Genomic DNA, 21,990 nt, shown 5'->3' with positions numbered 1-21,990 from the left:
TGTGGAATCTGTGCGCTATGTAAATAAAGTATTTATTGCAATTAAAACGTACTTTTCCTATGCATGGCAAGCATTAAAGGACGATCTTCAGGGTGCAAATACATCAAGACCGAGGTTCCAACCAAGTCCTGGGGCAAGTAACCCAGTAATGGTACGGCTCTGAAACAGAAAAACCACAAAACAATAAACAGAAATCCACAAAAAATAACAGAGTTATTAGGGGGTTAATCCTTGCAGTACTGATCTCAATGAAAGCTCCAGCTATGTAGACTGCATAGAATAGTCTTGGTGACTTCAGAGATGATTATTACATGACTCAGCCGTCTACTCCGCTCTATGGGAACCCCACAAGCTATTTTCTCACAGATAAGGGCAGGACGGAAATGAAGAAAAAAAAGGGGGGGCTGGGGAGGAGTAGACTCACCGGTCATCTACTTCCAGGAACACACAGCCAGGTGTATGTGTCGTGGTGAAAATCCGCTTATCCAGGGGAATTCTGGGAGCTGCAATAAAAGTATAAACCTATTTCAGTACGTTTCCCAAGGAAGGCCAAATCAGCGATGATGTTTAGCATTTCTAGTCGAGGGGGTTCTTCTAAGACTGTATATACTCAGGATAGGTCAATAAATGGAGGTCCTGCTATCCAGAATCTAAGCAGCAGTACAAAAGGCGCTCTGGAGCGCCCACACATGGCCGTGTTCATATTGCAGATAATCATATTCAGGATCTGTAGTACACGTTGTTGCTATGTTGGTGGTGCATTAAACGGGCACCACAATCCATTCTGATCATCATTGGGACTAGAAGTAAAACCCCCACTAATCCCACCATGACAGCCTGTCCCAAATGCCAGAAGTTTACCCCGACTTACCCTCATATCCTGAGTGAATCTTTTCCACTAAAGCTAAGCAGCAAGGCTCTGGCTCAACATCAGGGGAAGTGCGGACTTTAACGCAGTATGGCGTCATTCTGTAGGGATTGTATCGGAGTTCATGATCCCGATCTTTGCCACCCCTGCAAAAAAAAAAAACCACAACATGTATTTCTAAATTAAAGAAGGCCTCCTAAGTTCCTATATTTTAATGGGCACCCAATGGAAACATTACCGTGCCCCTTAGTTGTCAGAGATCTTGAGAGAAACTGACTCTTTCAGCAAAAAGATCACTTTTAGGCCTCTTTTACAATGCCATACGCTTGCCCGGCCGAGCATAAATCCGCGCACATAGCATGCTATGCGCAATGCATGCTACATTGGCACGCGAAACCAAAAAAAGAGGGTAGACGTGGCACATCCAATAAAAAATAGCGTTTATTCTTCTCACATTAAAAAAATCTGTGCAGTGTACATGTAGGCGAGCCACCTACGCGTTTCGGCTTGTACCTAAGCCTTACTCATGGTGAAAAAGTTTGGCACGCGTGTGTGCACAGTACCGCAGTCAGGCGCCACAGGCCTCCATGCGGATGTACATCTGGTCGCATGTCATCCCCGCAACGGCAGCGTGAAAGGGGCCGTGTCCTGCTTTATGGAAAGGAGCTCCACGCATCATATATGATAAAAGGAATCCCTTCTTCCTTACTGAACTATAATCATGATTCACAGACCAATCATGCTACTTCCCCCTACTCTATGCTCTTGTTCCAAAGAGCAGGACTGTGGAAGCAACAGATTTCTTTACCAAATACTACAAACAAATTTGTTTCTCATCTTTAGATTCAATGGTGCATTTGGTTGCAAAATGAGCATACCCTTTAAATTGCCTTTAAGGGATAAAGTTTTCACATTATGAAATAGACTGGCAGCAAAATCAGAGCCATAATGTACCAGCCACTTTATTACAGAATGACGTGTCCGCTGGTGATAATACGGGGCTTATTTTTGGAAGGGCCAATCTATTTTTAATCAGTGTCAGTCTTTGCATAAAGCCTGTGGTTCAGAGACTTGACTCTGGCGCTTCCACTTGTAATACGAGGCTAAACACGACGGGTCTCTTATCTATTCAGCAGAAGGTCAGCTCATTCATTATGAAGGCTGCAGAAGCAGCATATTTGTGTCTAACACGTCCCTGCCACTTCCCAGTGTATGATTATGTAAGGCAGATAGTGTGTCCGGAGAAGACCCATCGGAAAACTAGGGTGGGGAGGGGGAGGATATTAGATCGCACCTAATTGTCATCTCTTTTCAACACAACGGTGCTTGGAGGAAGCATGAAAGGGAAATCGTGTCCGACTTGTAATGAGATTCAATAGCAAAGGCTACAAGTGCACAAAGGCGGCAGCACTTAGCCAGGCCAGCCATTCTCAACCAGCTCTAATGAAAGGATAACTCCAAAAAGAAAGCCCAATTAATTCTGTTATTGCAACAAAGACCAGAGACATCATACTCTGAGCCATGTGCATCCATTTAGTTGCAAGAAAGAGTTAAAGATGAGGCGGCGCAGCAGGTTACCCACCGCTGTGCCGAGATTCAGCCTTTACACCTCTGCACGCGGTCAATGTGCTGACATTTGCTACACCATAAAAAAAAAAAAATAACGCTAGTTATTATACCATTATCAGTCTACATATGCAGGAGCATGTGCTTGGCACTAGGTAAGGCGGCCGTGATCAAACCTGCTCAACACCAGGCAGAACGCTTCATTACTATTACTTCATTACTATCTGTAATTACACACATCAAGGGGCAGCAAATCCCAGCTTTTCACAGCACTCAGCATACACAAGCCGTATCCATCTCATTCATCATTTACATATTTTCTCATCCCTAACTTCTTCATGGTAAAGAATAAACCAAAAACATATAAAGTGATTCAATTGTGAGAGAAAACAGAAAACAAAATAGGCAACTATCCTTATACGGTCCACTAGATGTCAGCAGAACAGATATATTGTGTAGCAAGATGTCTCATTTTACAGCCTGCTGTAAAACTGACTGTAATTATGACATTACTTGTAGGAATGGGGTCTATGACAGTATGTAGGCTTTTATACCAACAAAATGAATAGTCCACTGTATTGCGTCTGTACTGGACATTAAAGGACCTACCAGGATGAAGGATTGTAAACCAAGCACACTGACATACTACTGTATGCTCCCTCTGTCACAATCTGCTCTTCTTTAAGATTCTTAAGCTTCTTCAAGATAGGCACTTCTGATAAATCTGCCCCTGAGGTAAAACAGTTGTCCATGGAAACCAATCAAAGATAAGCTGTAATGTTAAACAGCTGTGCAAAAATGAAACTTGAGCTCTGATTGGTTGCCATGGGCAACTAGAGCAGTTTGCTCTCGGACACTTCTGATAAATCTCTCCATAGACAAAGTGACTGTCAGTGACACAGTCAGTCGCTAGAATGAGAGAGCTCGAAACACAGACAGTCCCTGAAAGAGACTGCTGAGACTGTCACTGACTGTTTGTCAGTCTTTAGATACATATAAAATATTTTTGTTAACCCAGGAGGGAGGGGGGATTCCCAGAAGGTGAACAGAAGAGGGAGGGAGATGAAAACAGGGAAACAGATGACCTCGGTGTGAATTAGGTCTTGATTGCAAATCATGTCCCTTTTTTTTTTCACATGTAAGGTAAGTCAGAATGGGAAAAGCCAGATCATAAGTATACTGTATTTAGATACTACAACATGATGCAAAGGTACATTAACAATCTAAATTTTGGTGAATCCAATTATCAGATCTATGGTAAAGATGCATAAAAAAAAAAAAAAAAAACCACACAAGAGATCCCATTGTAAGATGCTAATTGTACTAGGGTTGCATGATCAATACAGATATTTTCTTGTATTAAACTACACCCTTTGCAAGAGGTATTACACAATGGGGCAGATTTACCTACCCGGTCCATTCGCTATCCAGTGGCGCGTTCTGTGCGGTGGATTCAGGTCTGGCCGGGATTCATTAAGGCAGTTCCTCCGACGTCCACTAGGTGGCGCTGCTGCGCTGAAGAGCATTGGAACGCACTCAAGTTCACCGGCCTATTCCTAGTGAAGGTAAGTGCAAGCTCCGCAACACTTTTTTTTTTTTTAATGCGCCGGTTTTTCAGAATCCGTCGGGTTTTTGTTCGGCCACGCCCCCTGATTTCCGTCGCGTGCAAGCCAGCGCCGATGCGCCACAATCCGATCGCGTGCACCAAAATCCTGGGGCAATACAGGGAAAATCAGAAATATTCGGGTAACACATCGGGAAAACGCGAATCGGGCTCTTAGTAAATGACCCCCAATGTATCAGTTTCATTTGGAGTGTGCCTTTAAACGAACTGTGAATGAGGTGTTCTAAACTCATGGGATTGTTGAAGCAGCGATTACATAAGTGGAATATCTAGCAGTCTCACTCATTAACACCAGCCTGCAGAAGATCTGGCCTTACACAATAATGTCATGCCCTGCTCAGCGGGTAACATCATGAGCAGCACTTAATTAGTGTCATCCATGGATTAAGCAGGAAAAAAGTCTGTAGCAACAAGACCACCGCTCCGTACCACCGCCGCCACGACTCATTAGCAACTATACATCAGTTTCCTGGGATTTAACAGTGCTCTATTGTACAGGACAGGAGTAGCACAATATAATATCACACTAATAAACTGGATAGCGTTCACACATCAGAGGCAACGTGTGATGAATGCAATGAGCGGCTCGTCTAATTATGGCTCCAAAGTAACTACCTCTGTATGGAGCCACAGGAAAATACAGTGACTAGTGGAGCAGTCACCCCATTCCTTTTAGATTCCCTTACGTGTGGTCTTTATATAATCCAGAATGTAGTCCACCACCTACACCCAATTAAAGGTATTCTATATAGGATATGTTCATGACTGGATAGGAATTGGGGGGGGGGGGGGGGGGGGATTTATCACACTAAATGCAACCTTACTCCTACATGTTCCCGGAGTCGGTATTAATGTAAGTGTTAGGGCATGTTCACATGTTGCATTTTGAAACGCATTACAACAGCTGAAGGGAGATGATTTGCCTAATTATATTACGGTTTACATTTGTTAACATGATGTTAACACACGCATTAACAAAAACACATGTGTTAACACATTGTTATGTTTCAAATGTTAACAGTAATGTAATTAGGTAAACATTTATGCTTCTTCTCCTTTAAGTATCACAGAAGATTTTTGACCTTTCCTGTGAAGATGGAAGGTTTTATCAGTATCATCTTGGTTCCCTGCACGTGGTACAAAGAGAACAGCGGAATAGAGCATTTGGGTTGTCAGGGAAACAGGAATGCTCCATCCTTACAGTGGCACAGGCGGTGGGGGCTGCCAGCTACATAACGTTGGGGGAGATCGCACAGCAGGTGTGAAGAGAAGCATCAGACTGCCAGCTATATATGCTGGTGCTTGTAGTGCACCAGTTGAAGCAACACCTATGACCAATCCCTGCTTGCTGCAATTGCAATAAAATTTGCAAAATGTTGCTGCTCCGAATATCGATGTCTACAATAATGGTGGATACACAAGAGATGAAGCTGCAGTGGGTCAGGCGTGACTAGAGGTTAATCTTAATTATTTTTGCAATAAACCACCAGTCAATACCATTCCCCGGGAGAGAACACAGAGGTTGCGCTCTTGCTACTGATGAGAGCTGTGCAAGTCCATCCGCTGCAGTTCAGATCACACCAAACAATACAATATTCAGAGAAAGCAGCTGTAAGACGGTCTGATGATCCTCTACATCAGCGCACTACAATCCCCAGCATGCCAAACAACCTGTAGCACGTAACAGGATGCCGAGACTTCTAGTTCCTCATTAGAAAGCGAGCCATGGCTGACAAAATGAGATGAGGACTCTAAAACTGTGATTTTATAGACAATCCTTACAATACACATAGAAGGCAAATAAAAGCTTTGTAAGCTTCTTCAAGATAAGGATGGAATCGGATATCGCAATCTTACCTAATTCTGCAGAAAAACGATTTCACTTGAGTGTACTCATAAAGAGAAGCTGCAACAATAAAAAAATATATATATATAAACACACAGGTTAGTATAAAGGTGAAAAACAACCACTGAAAAGCCATGGGCCATGGTGAGCCTTCCTTAGGAATTCATCACAATCCTTTCTAAGGTTGCAATTACACAAACGTGCCGTGCCGGCCGCCCATTTGTGAGCCACGCTGGAGAGGAGGGGTGACAGCTATTGTTGTCTATGAGGGATCTAGGTACAGCCGCAAGCTTTCGGCCGTACATGCGTCCCGATCACGTTCATGCAAGTGCAGCCCAAATCTTGTAAAATTTTCACTGCGTTAACACTGTGATAACATAAATGCACTGTACACACAATGTTAATGTAACATGTGAATGCAGCCTTAATCCTTCCTGGTGCATGAATAGCGCACGGATGCAGACTGGGCTACAAGACCCAGCTTCTCTGTGCATGCACTGGAGGATATCTGCAAAATCTCAGGGGTCAGCGTGGCTTGTAAAGACCCAGTTACACGCCCTTCATCTAAAGCTAGAACACTTTAACACCAAGCAGAGCACTTCCTACTAGTAATGAGGCTGGTAGTAAGATGCTCAGCTCTGGCAGCCTGCGTTATGAAGTCCTTACCTGTCTCCGCACCGATGTTCCATGGTAGGAGATGCGACTGCGTCGTGTGCTTGTAGAAGACGTTGACGTCTTGAGGGGCCAAAAGCTCCACAAACCGTGAGGAATCCAGCAGCTTCTTTTTACAGTTTAGGATGTAGGCCGCCTGCTCGGAGATGTACACCATCTTCCCAGAGGTCAGCGAGAACACGATTACAAATGTGTCCTAGAAAAGGAAGGGCAATACATGAAGCTTACATCAACATATCTATGCAAGTCACAATTATCAGTAATAGCCCTGCTCGACATCTAGAACAATTCAAGATGGCCTTCATGTGCTTCTCATGAATATTTTCAGAGTAATGAAGTTCCATTAGTACGGCTATACTAAAAATGTGTCACTGCATAACTAGGCATGTTTGCCATATCGGGGCCTGGGAAAGATTGTAGTCAATTTGTCTGCAGTGTGACAAATGCAATGTATTCATAGGCAGACGAGCAGCCACACAATTCTGTCACAATGCAGTGAAACACCGTGTGCTCACCGTACTGTGACCAGGAGCCATAGAGGTGTACGATGGCAGTGATCTGGTCGCAAATCATGTGACCAGATCATAGCCCCCAGTACGGCCATGAGAATGAGCCGAAAGGATAATAATTCTAATCGGTTGTTTTGTACAGGTGATAGAGTACCGTGTTCTTTGGCGGATGTTCTGATGTTATGGTCTCTAGATCTTCAATCGTATGTACAGTTGTATCCAGTCTTGATGTACCGCTGTCACTGAGGACCTGGAAAAAGGCGCTGTTTGCTAAAAAAAAAAATTAAAGATATTGTATATAATTATATACAGGAACTAAACATTCAAGATATTTGTTTAGTTATTTGTACTCCAGTTACATCCAAAGCTGTACTTAAAACTCTGCTCCAGAACATCTCATGCTGGAGGGACTATGTAGAGGCAGATTATAACCTCGCTTCTACGCCTATCCATGTCTATCAGCATATCTGATGTCAATAAGAATTCTGAATGCATCTCCGAATCTGTCTAAACAGAAGAAGATTAATCAATATAGAGCTGGCCATACAAATTAGATGCATTTTGGTCATTGCCACCAATTTTGTGGTGGGACCAGCTGACTAACCAATGTGAACGGTATCCTGACATGCCCTTTATGGATAGATTTGTATCCAAAGTATATCCTAGCAATATCCTATTGCTTGGCTTCCTACCTTGAACCTGTCGGACACACTTCAAGGCGTAGTTTAACGCATCAACAGTACTGGGTTTACTGCGGTTGAGCTTTTCAATTGGGAGCCGCCGTTTCATCTCCTGCACCATGGTCATGAGCTCCTTGTGTGAACGCGTCCTGTCCATCTGTTCACTTTAAAGGGAAACAGATATATAAACGTGACTCGTGTACACAGATTAAACGATTAACCATGTTCAAGTTGCATAGTAGATATTAACGGAAATCTGTTAGAAATTGTGACCATACAAATCTTGTTGGTTTAAAAAAACCCTGAAGAGCTTTCTGCTCCCTGCCGCTCCACTACGAATAGAAGATGAATCAGGATTATGATTGGATGCTTACAGCAGTCTCAGAGCAGCAGGGAAAGGCTGAGGAACGGTTCATTGAAAAGTGCAGAAAGCTCTTCAAGATGAAAGACCCACCCAGAGCACTTGCAGGAGCTCCAAACACAAATTAAAAGTTGACTTTTCACAATGCTCCTGCTACTTACTATACACAAAACTGTATGGTTACACAGATCTCCAAGGCCAATACCCAACACTGCCTGCAGTTTATTATGGACCAAACTGATGATAGATTGCCTTTAAGATCAATGTGGGCTGTGATGTGGATTTTGCTACGTTGATGCAAGACATTTTAGACTTCGTGGGAACTTGTGAACAGAAAGCAACTCTAACTTTTGGTTCATTACCTGTTATTGCTGCTCCCGGTAGACTTGCTTGGTCTCCGGAAGGTGCAGTTTGATCTCCTGTTAGGTTCATTACCATGAGAATCAGTTCCGCTAGACTCGTGACCATTACAATCGTTGCCGCTGGATTCATTGCCATTGGAGTGCATCTCTATGTCCTCGTGGTGCTCAGAGTTCTGCTCCTCAGGTGTTTCACAGCTACATGTCTGTTGTGGAGGTCCTTCCTCTTCTGTTCTAGTGGCTGTAGACCAGTCCTCATTTTGGATCAAGACCTCACTTTGGGCCTCTGCGCTCATGGTAGCGGATGATCTGGAATATTACGGCTCAGGTTTGTATATGTGCTTCTAATCTCCGGTATAAAATGGGTAGAATAAAACGATTTAGTGGAGATTTCCACGTTTGTGGCATTTGTGGTTTTACGTAGGTTGTCTAAGCAGCTTCAGAAGCACGAGGTCCGTTTATGACGCGAGGAGAGGTATTATATTCCTCCTAGGGGGTAAAAACAGATCTGAGTTACATTTTTTTTACAATATATTCACACTGTGCTCTGTACTTTTTTCTGCTTTTTCTATTACAGCATATGACGGAGAGGGTCCTCTAGGCTACACCTATACAAACTGCCCAGAAATACACAGGAGCTCAGGAGCAGGGTGTCATTCATAGCTCAGGGCTAATCTGCCTCCTCAGAGCCATTATGTAAGTGAAGCTAAACCTAATGATGCGCAGGAAGCGATTAATAACAGCTAAGGAAAGGGAATCACAACAGCCTCATAATACTAATCATGAATGGTCCTCAGCTGTCTGCCCACGTGGTAGTGGTGGGTATCCTCAGGTAACTGCGCGCCAGCCTCCTACACACAATGTACAGAGCTCCGGGACTGTAACTTCCACACCAGTTTATGAAGAGGGATCCAATGGGATAATCTTTATATCTGTTGCAAACATTAAGGGTTTTTTTTTTTTTAACACAGAAATTTTATGTGGCGGACGTATGGCTGCCTGGAAGTAGCTGTGCAGCCATACATTCATCTGAATGCAGCCCTATTGTGCCACTGTCTGCGAGTTATCAGTAAGAGTGGGCAGTGGGGTAAAGTACATGGCTGCAGGTTCAATATTCATACTGGAGGAAATATGGCAAGTCTGCAATATGAAATGAGAATACGTTATAGTAAAATGACACTCTTCTTATAGATTTCCACCTGTGCATCATATATTAAAGGAAACCCACCACAAATCTACCCAAGAAGATAGGTAGGTGGCTGGCTCCTGTAACGTATGGAAACCCTATGCTTTTTTGATAAAAATTTGAATATAGATTAGAGGTTTTGGGGCACTAAAAGTTTTATTAAGAGGAAAAAAAAAAAAAAAAAAAAAAAGGAACATAGGGACAATATACATTACAGTAACTTGGCACCGGATCTATCTCATTAGGTAGATCCATGCTGGTAGGTTTCCTTTAAAATCTTTGCAAATGTAGATCATGCTATATATTGTATGTGGATTTCTGAATTATGGATATTAGGTCACTTATGGCCAAAATTGTGACTCAAGGAAGTTTCCTTAAAAGGGATTGTACCAAGTTAACTCCCATCTACAGAATAGGGGATAACAAGTGGATAGGAGTGGGTCTGACTGCTGGGACCTCCACTGATCACGAGAACGGGATCTCAGCACCCCGGTGAATGGGGGAAGTGGGTCACTCACTAATGGGTGAAGTGGCTCTATCCCATTGTATGGTAGTGTCCCCAATTGCTGACCACATCGCTTAACTATCTCCAACACTCAGATACCCCGAGAGCTAGGTCCAGCCATTTCAAAAACTTCCATGCAATTGAACGAGATGGCAAGGCTCATGCTGAACCTGTCGGCCTATCCAATGTTATCCTCCTGACCTGTTAATAACACATAGCTGGTACAATCCCTTTAAATCAATTCCCTAACAGGGATTTTAGTTCTGAATTTGTGAGGATTGCAGGTTATCCAGGCTATGCCAGAAGATCAGAATTTGGACAACTAGATGCTGGATGAACATTAATTTTATTGCTTCTAGCCTGCGCTGAGCCCTACGGGTGTTGTAGGGACCTCTGATGAACAAGAGCAATGCAAACACTTGCTCCAAAACCTCTCCTGCCAGATTAGAAGAAGTCACGCACTCCGGCTCCCAATATCCCTGCAGCCTCCCAGTGACGTTAATGGGTAACATAAACCCCCCCTCCGATAGGAATAATAATGATTGTAATTAGATTGTTAGGCGGCTAAAAGAAATCCAAACGCATCCGGTTTTCCTCCCCCCTAAATATAACCACCAATTTATAGCAATTTTTAACTCTGTACGTAGGCAGCACTTATCTCCCTTCTTCACGCAAGTGTTTGCGCTGACGGTAGAAATGGGTGGGACGGTCACTTCATTATCTTGTTTATTACAAATAAAGAAAGACCCTTCATGATGAGGGTCTGGTGGGAGGATATACTTCTCCTCTGAGGCTTCCTGTCTGTGTCCAGGTGACACACCTACAAGCAGAATGTACTGTACACAGGGCGCGACGCTACACGTGAGCCTGTACCAGGACAAGGGAGGAAGGAGAATGCGGTGAATAAGTCACATAACAAGTCCTGACACACTGGCTATAAATACACACACATTTACATGCAGATTAACCCTGACCAACTTTTGGGATTTTTTTAACATATTTTCATCTAACTTGGACTAAAGCTGCGTTCACATGGAATTTGGAAACGTAATACAACAGCTAATGGGAGGAGATTTACCCAATTACATTGCGTTTACAAAAAGATATGTAAACATCACGTTACCATATCACATTTTGTGTACTCATTGTTAACGGAACATTAACACAAAGTAAAAGCATGTGTAAAGGACACCTACCACCAGGATGAAGGATTGTAAACCAAGCACACTTACATACTGGTGTGGGTCCCCTTTGGAAGGATCCTCTTCCTATGCCCTTGTTTTTACAAAAAAAGTTTTTTAAAAAATTGTACAAATGAGCCTGAGGGGCTCTGGACTCCATTGACATCTATGAAGCCCAGAGCCCCTCCGGCTAAGTTGCATAATTTTAAAAAGCTTTTTTTTTTTAAAAAACTGGGACATAAGAAGCTAAAAGAAGAGCAGATCCTGCCAGAGGGGGCGCACACCAGCATGTCAGTGTGCTTGGTTTACAATCTTTCATCCCGATGGTAGATGTCTTTTAACATTGCATTTTGTAAACGTGAATGTTAACAGAATTGTAATCTCCTCTCCTCAGTTGTTGTATTGCGTTTCAAAACGCAATGTAAACGCCACGTGTGAAAGCACCCTAACTGTATCAAGTCCAAGGTGACACTTTGTCATGCATGGAATGCTTGGCTTGTTACAAGGGTGTCCCAAAAATAAAACTTGGTCCCTATGCGCACCATGACTGGAACAAGGTATAATGTGTCCCAGCCTGAATGCAGCGCTAGTCACAAATGTTAAGGACTGACATAAGATAGCCTAGTCCTAACCTGCCATTCTATCATGGGACCCCCATTCTCCTGATGGTGCGAATCACAGCAGGAAGACCCCAGTAATCACACACTTATTATAAGTCGGAGTCTTATGATCCCCATTGCATATTTTAATACAGTTAGCGATACTGATAAACTAAAACTAGACCACACACCATCATTTCATCAATTAACCGAACTACAACACCCAGCATGGCCTGACACCAACAGGCTGTGACTTTTATACCTGTTACAGGAGGTAGACCAACAAATCTCCCTATACAGCGGTATTACAATACACGTACTGTATGCCACAGGAGCAGTCCACGTGCCCTGTGACCTGCTTTGGATCAGATCATGAGGAAATATTTGTACGACAGAGAAAGAACATAATGTTCAATGCTGCAGGTGTAATGAGCATTACGTAACCCGTGGCTGGAACACAGATTTGGCAGCGATTCAGCGCTTTATGGCAATGGTATACGGCTGCCAAGTTATGGGGCAATAGACAGAAGGATCTCTAGTAATAGCAAAAAGAAAATCCGCCTGCCTGGTCACAAAACTGTTGTCTAAAATTTTTATGGGATATGTTATATTGTTCCATTCCCCTAAATAAAAAAAATTGCTAGACCATTATACAAGCTCTTATAACTCTTGTGTCACCCCCTAATCCTCATTGACTGTAAGCTCTTGTGATCAGGGCCCTCATATTGTATTTGTATATGTCCCCTATAATTTGTAAAGCGCTACGGAATATGTTGGCGCTACAGAAATAAAGATTATTATTATTTTTAAAAAGAAAAAAAAGGATAGCTATTTGGTCAAAACCAAGACCCCCAATCATTACAGCACATGCACATCCTCATCACTCCAGGAGGATATTTGACATTTTAGGTGGTATGTCATTGTAACTCCCATCTTATACTTCATGGTAATTTGCCCACTGGGTGGCAGTGTTCATTTTGTGGCACCAATATCCAAAATGTAAGGACATCTGTCTTCCCTTACAGCTTGATACAATGTGGATTGCCAGAAACCAAAAACATACTTGTCCAGGAGAATTCCCGCTATAAAAATTAAGCCAACTCATCCCTGTATCGGACGAATTTAGTGCCGTTTTCAAGACCCCCGCTGCAATAACTGAATAGAAACCTAGAATATTACCTTTCAGGGGGATGTAAACATCCATGGTTAAAAATCTGCACTATGAAAGCTCCTATTCAGTTTTATACAAAAATATGGTTTTTATTTTATTTTTTTACAATAAATTGAATAACTTTTCATTGTCCGACATTCAAAGGGATATTCCCATCCTCCACAATTAGAGGGTGATGGAGAAATCTCCAAACATAAGATGGGAATTACCTTAGAAGCTGCATCTCCTGAATATTCTTATGGAGCACCCCCCCCCCACACACACACACACAAACAATAGGAGTACGAGTCTTTGGAGATCCCCCACTGAAGTACACTCGACGTCAGCAAGGATGGGCCCCATCAATGAAATTTACTTGATCCAACAGAAACCCAAAAACACACTTGATCCAGGTCTCTGAAGCACTGGGTGTCCACTACAGGTAAAATAAGCAATAATCCAGAATGTCGTCCAGTTATAGGTGAATAGATGAAGCATAAAATCAGGGCCACAGATCATGTGACAGTATAGCAGTGTCATTATAGGTGACTCAGAGAACATGGAGATCCTAATATCAGTGTGCTCCCGGGGCAGCGCTCCAATACCTCACTGCCAAATATATACAGATGACAAAGTGTTAAATCTAGGGGAACGCCGCATTCACCTCTGATCCGAGATGTCAAAAGCCAAGGTCCGACATCTAATTGTATAGGAGCAAGCTCAACACATGGGAATAGTGGAATGAGCCCCAAGAGCTTACCATCAGAACAGTGCAGCAAGTGATCCGAGCCCAGGAGACAAAAACACTGCACAAGGTTCCCAAACTTCTCACAGGGCATTTCCACAAAGAGGTGGATCCCAGCAGAGGAGGGAAGGGATTAGGATTCTGGAACATGCTCTTCTACCTCGCATGCCGCAGGTACACAGTCCACAAAGTACCAATTATACCAGAGACACCCGCCCCTGGGACTGGCACTAGATGGGTGTCACCTACTGACTGGAACCAGGGCACATAATACTGAGAGAGCTCAACAACTTTCGATCATATTGGCCTCCTGAGAACAAGATGGAAAATCTGCATCATTTTAGCTTCTTTCCAGTGTCCCTCTGTACACAGAGAATCGTGGGGGCAGCTGAAGGTCCTCCAAAGATAATTCAGCCCTGTCTATTCATTCTCCCTCTTCCTACAGTCCCAAGCAGTGAAGTAAGTATCACTTTAAAATATGTCCTGTCTGGTGTGCTGGGGCGATGGCCCGGGTGCCCAAAGAAAGCGGCACACCACTCTCCTAGACACATGTAGTAGAGTAATAGGAGGCATTAATCCAAGAAAACTATTACAGCCAGTGCGTTCTGTGCTTAAGTAGCCAATGAAGGCATTAGGCTGTGTTCACACGTGTCTATCAGTAACCAGCACCCCCTGCTGGTTACCAATCACTTGCATGCCTATGGACACACACATGCGATTGGGCTGAGCCCTGCCCACAGGGGTTTGCCTTGCTGTGTGCTACGCCCGGTATCCGACCAGGGAGCACATGGCCATCTGAATGCAGCCTATGGCTGATGCCATCGACCCCCCCACCAGGACCGTGGATAATATCGACCCAGTCATAGTACAGGATCTGGATCTGTGTGATTGTCACGATGGCTCAAGGGTACACTCTCCATGGGCACAGAGCAGAACGCTGCTACGGTCACATGACAAGGCTGCAGCTGTGGACAGACAGCCAGGAGTAGAAAAGGGTCTGTATACGCATTTATGACGCAACTGTAATGACGATTTGGGACACTGAAGCACCCACGGTCCTAATGGACCAGTGGTTTAGTGGCCCAAATCTTTCTTTATAAAGTCCCATCAACTATACTTAGGATGTGGTTATACATTGCGTTTTGGTTTAATTTTTATTGCATTATGAAACGCACTACAACAGCTGAGGGGAAGTGATTCGCCGCATTACATTACTGTTTACATCTGCATGCAGTAACAAACCGCATGTGTTAACATCACATTTACAATGCATTCTGTAAACGCACATGTTAACAGTAATGTAATTAGGAAAATGGCCTCTCCTTAGCTGTTGTAATGAGTTTCAAAACACAACGAAAACCCAATGTGTAACCGCACCCTTACCTCAGTCTGGTACTCCGTGCGCATGCACATTCGCACAGTGAAGCTGGCGTACTACAATGTGGCTTCATTGCGCATGCACCGTAGATATGGCACATGCAAGCCTGGGTGTGGCGCTCCCTGCTTCATTGAAGGACTGATGGCGCAGGGAGCACAAGAGATGAATCTGATGGGCCTCGCTGGACTCTTCTGTAGGCAAGTATAAAGGGGTTTTTTTCATTGCGGCCACATAGGGACTTGTGGGGTAAAGGGTTATTTGGGACACTAAACCATTTGCCATGACAGGTTCTCATTTGCCAATTAGGCCATCTATTTACCACATGGATTCTGCAGTGTATAGCAGTACCAACATTTTACCTAATCTCATCCATACCATGTGCTGGACATCTGCATTGAGAGAGTAGAAACTGACCTGTGACGATTTCTCAACACCCAAATTTGTGACTTTCTCCAGCCAAACACTACTGTAATGTATAATCACTTGAGCACCCTGAGGTTCCCAGTCCTGGGGGCTCTTCTGAAACACAGAATTCAGACTTCAGCTCATGGCCTTACAGGGGGGTTTGTGTCATTACTTTGGACAGGAGGATTTTAGCAAGAGCTTTGTGTACTATACAAATAAGAGGTGAGGCTTACTAAAAGGGGGTGTGGTTTAAAGTCAAGGGGGTGTGTTATTAATTATGCAAATGCATCAAAATGCATCAAAATTATGCCACATTTTTCTGCCTTCCGCCACGCTTACATGTAGTGTTTTCAAATGCAATTGAAAGGCTCCACAATGGGGCTCATTTACTAAGGGTTGCGCGCTGCACTTTTGTCGGACTGTGCACATTCTTTATGGCTAAAACGGCTTGCACAGGTATTTAAGAAGTGTCTGCGCTGGGATAGTGGAGCATGCGACCTTTTGTGGCGCAGCTGCGCTGGCTTCCATGCCACACAAATTAGGGGGAGTGCCAGACGGTCCAACCGAGCCCCGTATTTAACTTGCAAATTGTGTCACACCCTATGTTACAGGTGCACCACAAAAAACATGGTGATCTCTGTCGGACCAGTGTGGGGATGCAACACATTCATGATTTCTGGTGCACAATCTTAGTGAATCACCGCATGCAGCATTATACATGGACTATGTACTATAAAGGGAACCTGTCACCAGGGACCTCACTAAAGACAGATTGTAAAAGCCCATGACACCTGCAGTGCAAAAATGCCTCTCTGCCTTTTCTAAGCATTTAACTACAGTATAATTGTGTGTTATAACTTACTCTTGAATCCTGACAAAATCCTGTGGTAGTCACAGGGGTTGGGGTTTGGTTTGGATGCATTTCAAAAAAACAACATGTGACTTGTCTGAGCTGATGGTTGCCACCATCTTGTGCTCCTGTACAGCTCCTCCCTCCCCCACTGATGTCATCTCACCAGACTGTGACCTCTGAGAAGGAGCAGGAGGTGGAGCTGTACAGGAACACAAAGGTGGGGGCTAAGCTCTGAGGAGTGAGTAACACAGACAAGGCAAATGATTTTTTGAAATGCATCCAAACCAAAGCCCAGCCCCTGGGACTATCCCAGGATTTTGTCAGGGTGCAGGAGTTAGTTATACACAAATGCTTAGAAAAGGCAGAAAGGCAGATTTGCACTGCAGGTGTAATAAGCTTCTGTAATCTGTCTTTAGGGAAAATGAGGTCCCTGGTGACAGGTTCCCTTTAAGTGAACTCTAGTGACTTTATAAATAAATGTGCCCTGATATGTGATCCGGGGTGGAGCCTTTCAATTGTATTTAAGATCACGATGGAAACGCCACGTGTTAACAAGGATTTCACTAAGCCAACAGTTGTCAGACAGTAGCAGGTGTCAGACAGCACAGTTTTATCCTGTTTTATTTTGGAATATGATATATATGGTGTTGTGCATTTTTTGCATCAATCGGATAGTGGTGGAACCATTGAATAGGTGCAAACCTTCTCATTGAACATCATCTCTGTGTGGTCTCCACATGAAATCTTAGCTCTGATGAAATATGTGAACTAGCCCTAACTTTTAAACACTTTTGACACATTTGTCTCAACTAATATTGTGCAACCCACTAGTATCCATTTTATTACATAAAAACACACTTAAGGTACAACGCTTCCCAAAGTCCTGCAAACCCATAGGCTGCATTCAGAGGTGGCGACTGCGCTAAAGGCTCCTCCTGCAGTCACCTGTCGTGGTAATACTGCATTGCCATTGGGTTTCTAAATGTGATGCAAACAAAAAGATACTTCAACAGGTGATTGCAGGATGAGCACACTACTGCCAGTCCAGAATAAACCTATTAAAAAGCAATGATTTTGTCCTGGAAAAACTCTAAATTCAATATATTGTTGGATCAGGAAAGAGCTGGAGTAGAGTCATTTTTATTGAAGAAACACTTTGGTCTATGGACCTTCTGCCTATTTATTACTGGTCTACAACGGTTAAAAACAGCAAATAAATGAATCTACCAGTTCCCAAAATTATTCCTCAAGTAAACGTAAACCTGTTAAAAGGACATAACAGATATATCTTCCCTGTTTGCCAATATTTTTCATTAAAAATGTATATTAATGAAAATGAGCTTCTCCGTAGCACCCATTCTTCTTCATACATCCTATTTCTCCTGGAAAAACCAAAATCATAGTCTACAGTGATGGGGAGTAATGGGGGGCACACAATGAAGAAGACCGGGGCACTTGGGCACAGCCATGGGTTCTGTGCAGAAAGATAAAACTGGAGTTTTCCCCTAAAATCTCTGATACTAAACAGGCACGTTATCTCTGGAAAGTTATTAGGCTCCGATTTTATCGGGGGGAGGAGTAATATCCATTAAACTCTTTTTAATCTGACATCGAATCATCGAATATTGCACAACAATATACTGAGAAGGGGCTTATTATAGAATACTATTGCAAATCAGACCAGGGGGACTACAAGTGCAATGAGAGAGGTCTGAAACAGCAACATCTCAGTGCTCTTAGAACGTCATGATATTTCGGTTCTAGAATGATGAGATTTCCACGATTCTAGGAATTTCTTTACGCTGTAAACACATACACCATCTACATGTGCATTTCCACATACTCCACAAGCCTGTGCTGCTGCTGGTAGCATGTGCTGAGCCCAGCGTCTCAGAAAAGCATGTCTGCTTCACGTGAATCCTCCAGCCTGAGAGTTTCCCATCAGTGACGGGCCAATAGAGAGATCAGCCTGAGCCGGGCGCTCTCATTGGCTCTGTCCTAAGTGCCGATCTGCTGCATGTGTCTGGCAGAGCCGCTACCCTGCTCACTGCTCACAGACTCTGAAGGGATTGGGAACAATGAGGTTTATCCTCATCTGCAAGGGGGGACATAAAATCTATACAAATTGTGATGGTGGTAGGAAGAAGACCCCCGCACACCCACAAATACTCCTCTCCCAGCTCAGGGACAACATTATGACCACCAGGGACGTGAGCGAAATTATAACTACCAATAAAAAGTGACAGCACCCTATACAGTACCCAGTAGATGCCCCCTATAGAAACACAAATAGATAGCATTGGGAAATTTGAGGTTCTCTAGTTATTAAGGAACTACAACTCTCAGTATGAACAGACTCCCACCTCAGTATCTTTGCCCATTGAGAAGCCTCCCTATAGTAATAAGAAGCCTATCGTTATATTATGGAACTAGAAGTCTCAGCATGCACGATCACCCCCTCTGCAAAGTATTCAGGGTCAGGAATCTGGGACTACAACTCCCAGCACAAGTTCACATCAAAATGTACAATTTTGTTACAATATATCAGGCTGCAAGGAATTCTAAGAATCGGACAAGTCAGGAACTTCCATCTGTGCGGCTGCAGGAGAACTACAACTCCCAGCATACTACCCGTATTATATTGGGGCGGGTCAGAGTGAAGGACATACCGTAGCTAGGTATGTTGTCATGTGTCCCCTCCATTGGATCCACATGATCCTGTCACCCGCTCCTCTGACGTCCCCATTGATCAAGCAACAATGGAAAGTAATAATCCAGCACCGACGCACAACATCTGCCATTACATCCCTGCACAAACCATAGGGCACACGGGCACAACGTCCCCATACCAACAACATGTCACACATCACTGCCATGTGCAGCCATAACACAGGGGATCACTACAACGCCCAGCAAACCCTGCAATGCCAACCAAGGGCCCAGCAAAAGGTACCAGAGGGTAGATGGGGGTCTGGCCATTTACTCACAAAAGTGACAGACAGCCCCCCCCCCCTCCCATTGACATCGCCCATAACATTAATACCCTCTGCCTCCTGGTCATGGTGCCCACCATCGGGCTTATTCATGGCAGGTCTAGCCAATAGCTGGCACATATCTGCACAATGCCAGCGATGCATAGGTGCCATTCCTGGGGGTGATTGATATGCCAGCGCATAGGTTGGCACACTGCTGGGGGGTAATTGGGTACACTGCCAGGAGGAGAGCACATGCCACACATATAAACAAATACATATATAAGGCATATGCATGTAACGGGCACAAATGCCCGGCACTTACCCAGATGCCAGCTCCCAGGGCGCCGCATGTTGTATCCGAGGCCTCCAGACCTAAGACTATGGGAAGAGGCCGAGAATGCGCTAGTGGCAGCCGCTGCAGGTGGCGATGTGAGGCGGGTAACAGCGCAGGACCCCGCACACAGATCACACTCCGCTCCCCTTCTGACTCCCCATCTTCTCACACACACAACACACATTCACCGTGCAACGTGACGAGACCCCGCCCAACCGCATACCATTGGCCGCACACCCCGGCCTCCTTCTCCCTCATTGGTAGGGGTGTGGCCGAGGAGGAACGTTATAAATCCGACCATTGGCTCTGCTTCCGGGACACGGTAGTCTGTCACCTGTCTAGGCACGTTACAAAAACAGCCGAGGAGCTGAACACAGAGGGGCGGGGCGAACAAGCGTCACGCCCACTGCTTTATAAAGGACGTCCCGCCCATGGCCCCGGACAGCCTGGCGGAGGTGTCACTGATTCAGCAAAACTTCCAATCGCACGTCCTCAGCCAGGAGGGAGTCACTGGCCGATATTAGTTCACCTCAGAGACCTCAAAATACTGACATTTCCTAGTCAGTTCCTAGAATCCTAACACGTCATTCTAAGCTTTTGTGCTAAAACTTTAGGTTTTAAGAACTGAACTTACAAAATAAAGAAGAATCACAAACATGTTACTGTATAAAATAGGGAAAAGGATGCCCACTTTTCCAAATACAGGTCACAAAGGTCACTGGAGGGGCATTTATTAAAAATATGTATTTTTTAGTTAGTGCCTGTTTCAAAGGCTAAATGCAAACGTTGTGTATTACTGTAGCGTTAAATTGGATGTGATTTGGCAAAAGTAGTGCACACAATGGGGCACATTTACTTACCTGTCCGGAGGAGTTCACCTAAAGTGCAATGTCCGCTGATAATGCACTGTGCCGCTATTCACTAAGATCGTGCGCATCCTACATGTGTCGCTTACCCGCTCAGGTACGCTGGAGTTCACCTTCTTCTTCCTGGTGCATGTAAGTGCATTGCCTTACAACGCAATTTGAAAGTTAAATCCTGCACTTAGTCCGAATCAGTCATGTCGCATGAAAGCCAGTGGAGCCGGGCCACAATCCGATCGCATGCGACACAATCCCCTACTAAATACCTGTCACAGCCATGCAATCCCCGAAAATGTTGGAAAATGCGACGAAAGTGCGTCCGCGGGCCCTTAGTAAATAAGCCCCAATGAATGGTTTTCTCCCGGGGGAAACTGTTGTGCAATGCAGAAAATTATGAAGATCATGAACAATGTAGTTTTAATAATATAATCTTTATTTATATAACGCAATCATATTTCGTAGCCCTGTACAAATCATAGGGAACAAATACAAATATAGTAATATATACAAGGTCCAAGGTGAAAGTAACTGCAGAAAAGTCTGTAAGCTTAAAGGAAATCTACCATTTGTTTTTATGCATTATGAACCAAACATACCTTGAGAATGCTGTAGCTACACTGATGCAGAAACATATCTTGTTTAATATAGCTGATCCGAGTGGTTTTGCTGAAAAAACAATTATAAAATTATAATAAGAGGCTCTGCCGCTCCTGTGGCTGGCTCAGTGCTTCTCCTCACCCTAATTATCCACTGCTGCAGAGAATGCTGTAATTCTCCCTGAAAGGCAGAACTAATCGATAGCTGCACCATCCCCCAGCTGCTGTGTATGAGTCATCCAGCTCAGGTTTATTACACCTGGACAGTTCGGGAAGTTCCGTGTTTAATGTGTTTTTGTAGACACACAGCTTTTCCAAGGTCCTGAATTTTAGAATTGTTTTTTGAGCAGAAAGACTCGGATCAGGCTACACCATTCTCTAATTAAAAAAGAAAAAAGTCGGATCGCTCACCCAATCACCTAGATACCCTCCTGCACTCGATGTCTGTGGTGGTGCACGCCGCCAGATCCTTGACTGTTAAAATCCCAGAACGTAGAGCAAATTCACGGTCAGCGGCACTCATGGAAACCACAATGGAATTGGTGCAAAAACGAGTCCTCTTTATTTGGCTTTAGTGGTGCATAAGTATATGGATGAAAAGAACGCGTGAGATCGATGCGTTTCGACGTTCAGTACGTCTTAATCATTTGCTCTACACCATTCTCTAGGTATGGTTGGTTCACTATGCATAAAAACAAATTGTAGATTTCCTTTAACTTCAATTTTGGGGAAAAT

The 21,990-nt window shown here is 44.0% G+C and overlaps 1 protein-coding gene across 4 annotated transcripts in view; it reads right to left on the bottom strand.

Moving 5' to 3' along the window:
* PER3 (period circadian regulator 3) overlaps window positions 1-20,130 on the bottom strand; it is a 42,496-nt gene extending 22,366 nt beyond the window's left edge. For 2 of the 4 annotated variants that reach the window (XM_072156299.1, XM_072156302.1), the window contains exons 1-9: window positions 19,785-19,982; window positions 8,489-8,974; window positions 7,778-7,929; window positions 7,240-7,355; window positions 6,571-6,772; window positions 5,916-5,964; window positions 872-1,014; window positions 425-503; window positions 53-159 (exon numbers count right to left, since the gene is read on the bottom strand). In XM_072156299.1, the coding sequence (XP_072012400.1) occupies window positions 53-159; window positions 425-503; window positions 872-1,014; window positions 5,916-5,964; window positions 6,571-6,772; window positions 7,240-7,355; window positions 7,778-7,929; window positions 8,489-8,781 (1,141 nt within the window). In that variant the 5' untranslated portion in view covers window positions 8,782-8,974; window positions 19,785-19,982. Of the gene's footprint in view, window positions 1-52; window positions 160-424; window positions 504-871; window positions 1,015-5,915; window positions 5,965-6,570; window positions 6,773-7,239; window positions 7,356-7,777; window positions 7,930-8,488; window positions 8,975-13,866; window positions 14,006-19,784; window positions 19,983-20,019 lie in introns of those variants that run through there. The other 2 variants (XM_072156301.1, XM_072156300.1) reach the window with 2 other exon arrangements.
* Between the last annotated feature and the right edge of the window lie 1,860 nt (window positions 20,131-21,990).

This window comes from Engystomops pustulosus, chromosome 6 (genome assembly GCF_040894005.1).
Source record: "Engystomops pustulosus chromosome 6, aEngPut4.maternal, whole genome shotgun sequence".
In the NCBI taxonomy this organism is placed as follows: Eukaryota; Metazoa; Chordata; class Amphibia; order Anura; family Leptodactylidae; genus Engystomops; species Engystomops pustulosus.
Note: the sequence above shows the minus strand (reverse complement) of the source record. Positions and strands in the feature narration are given on the sequence as shown.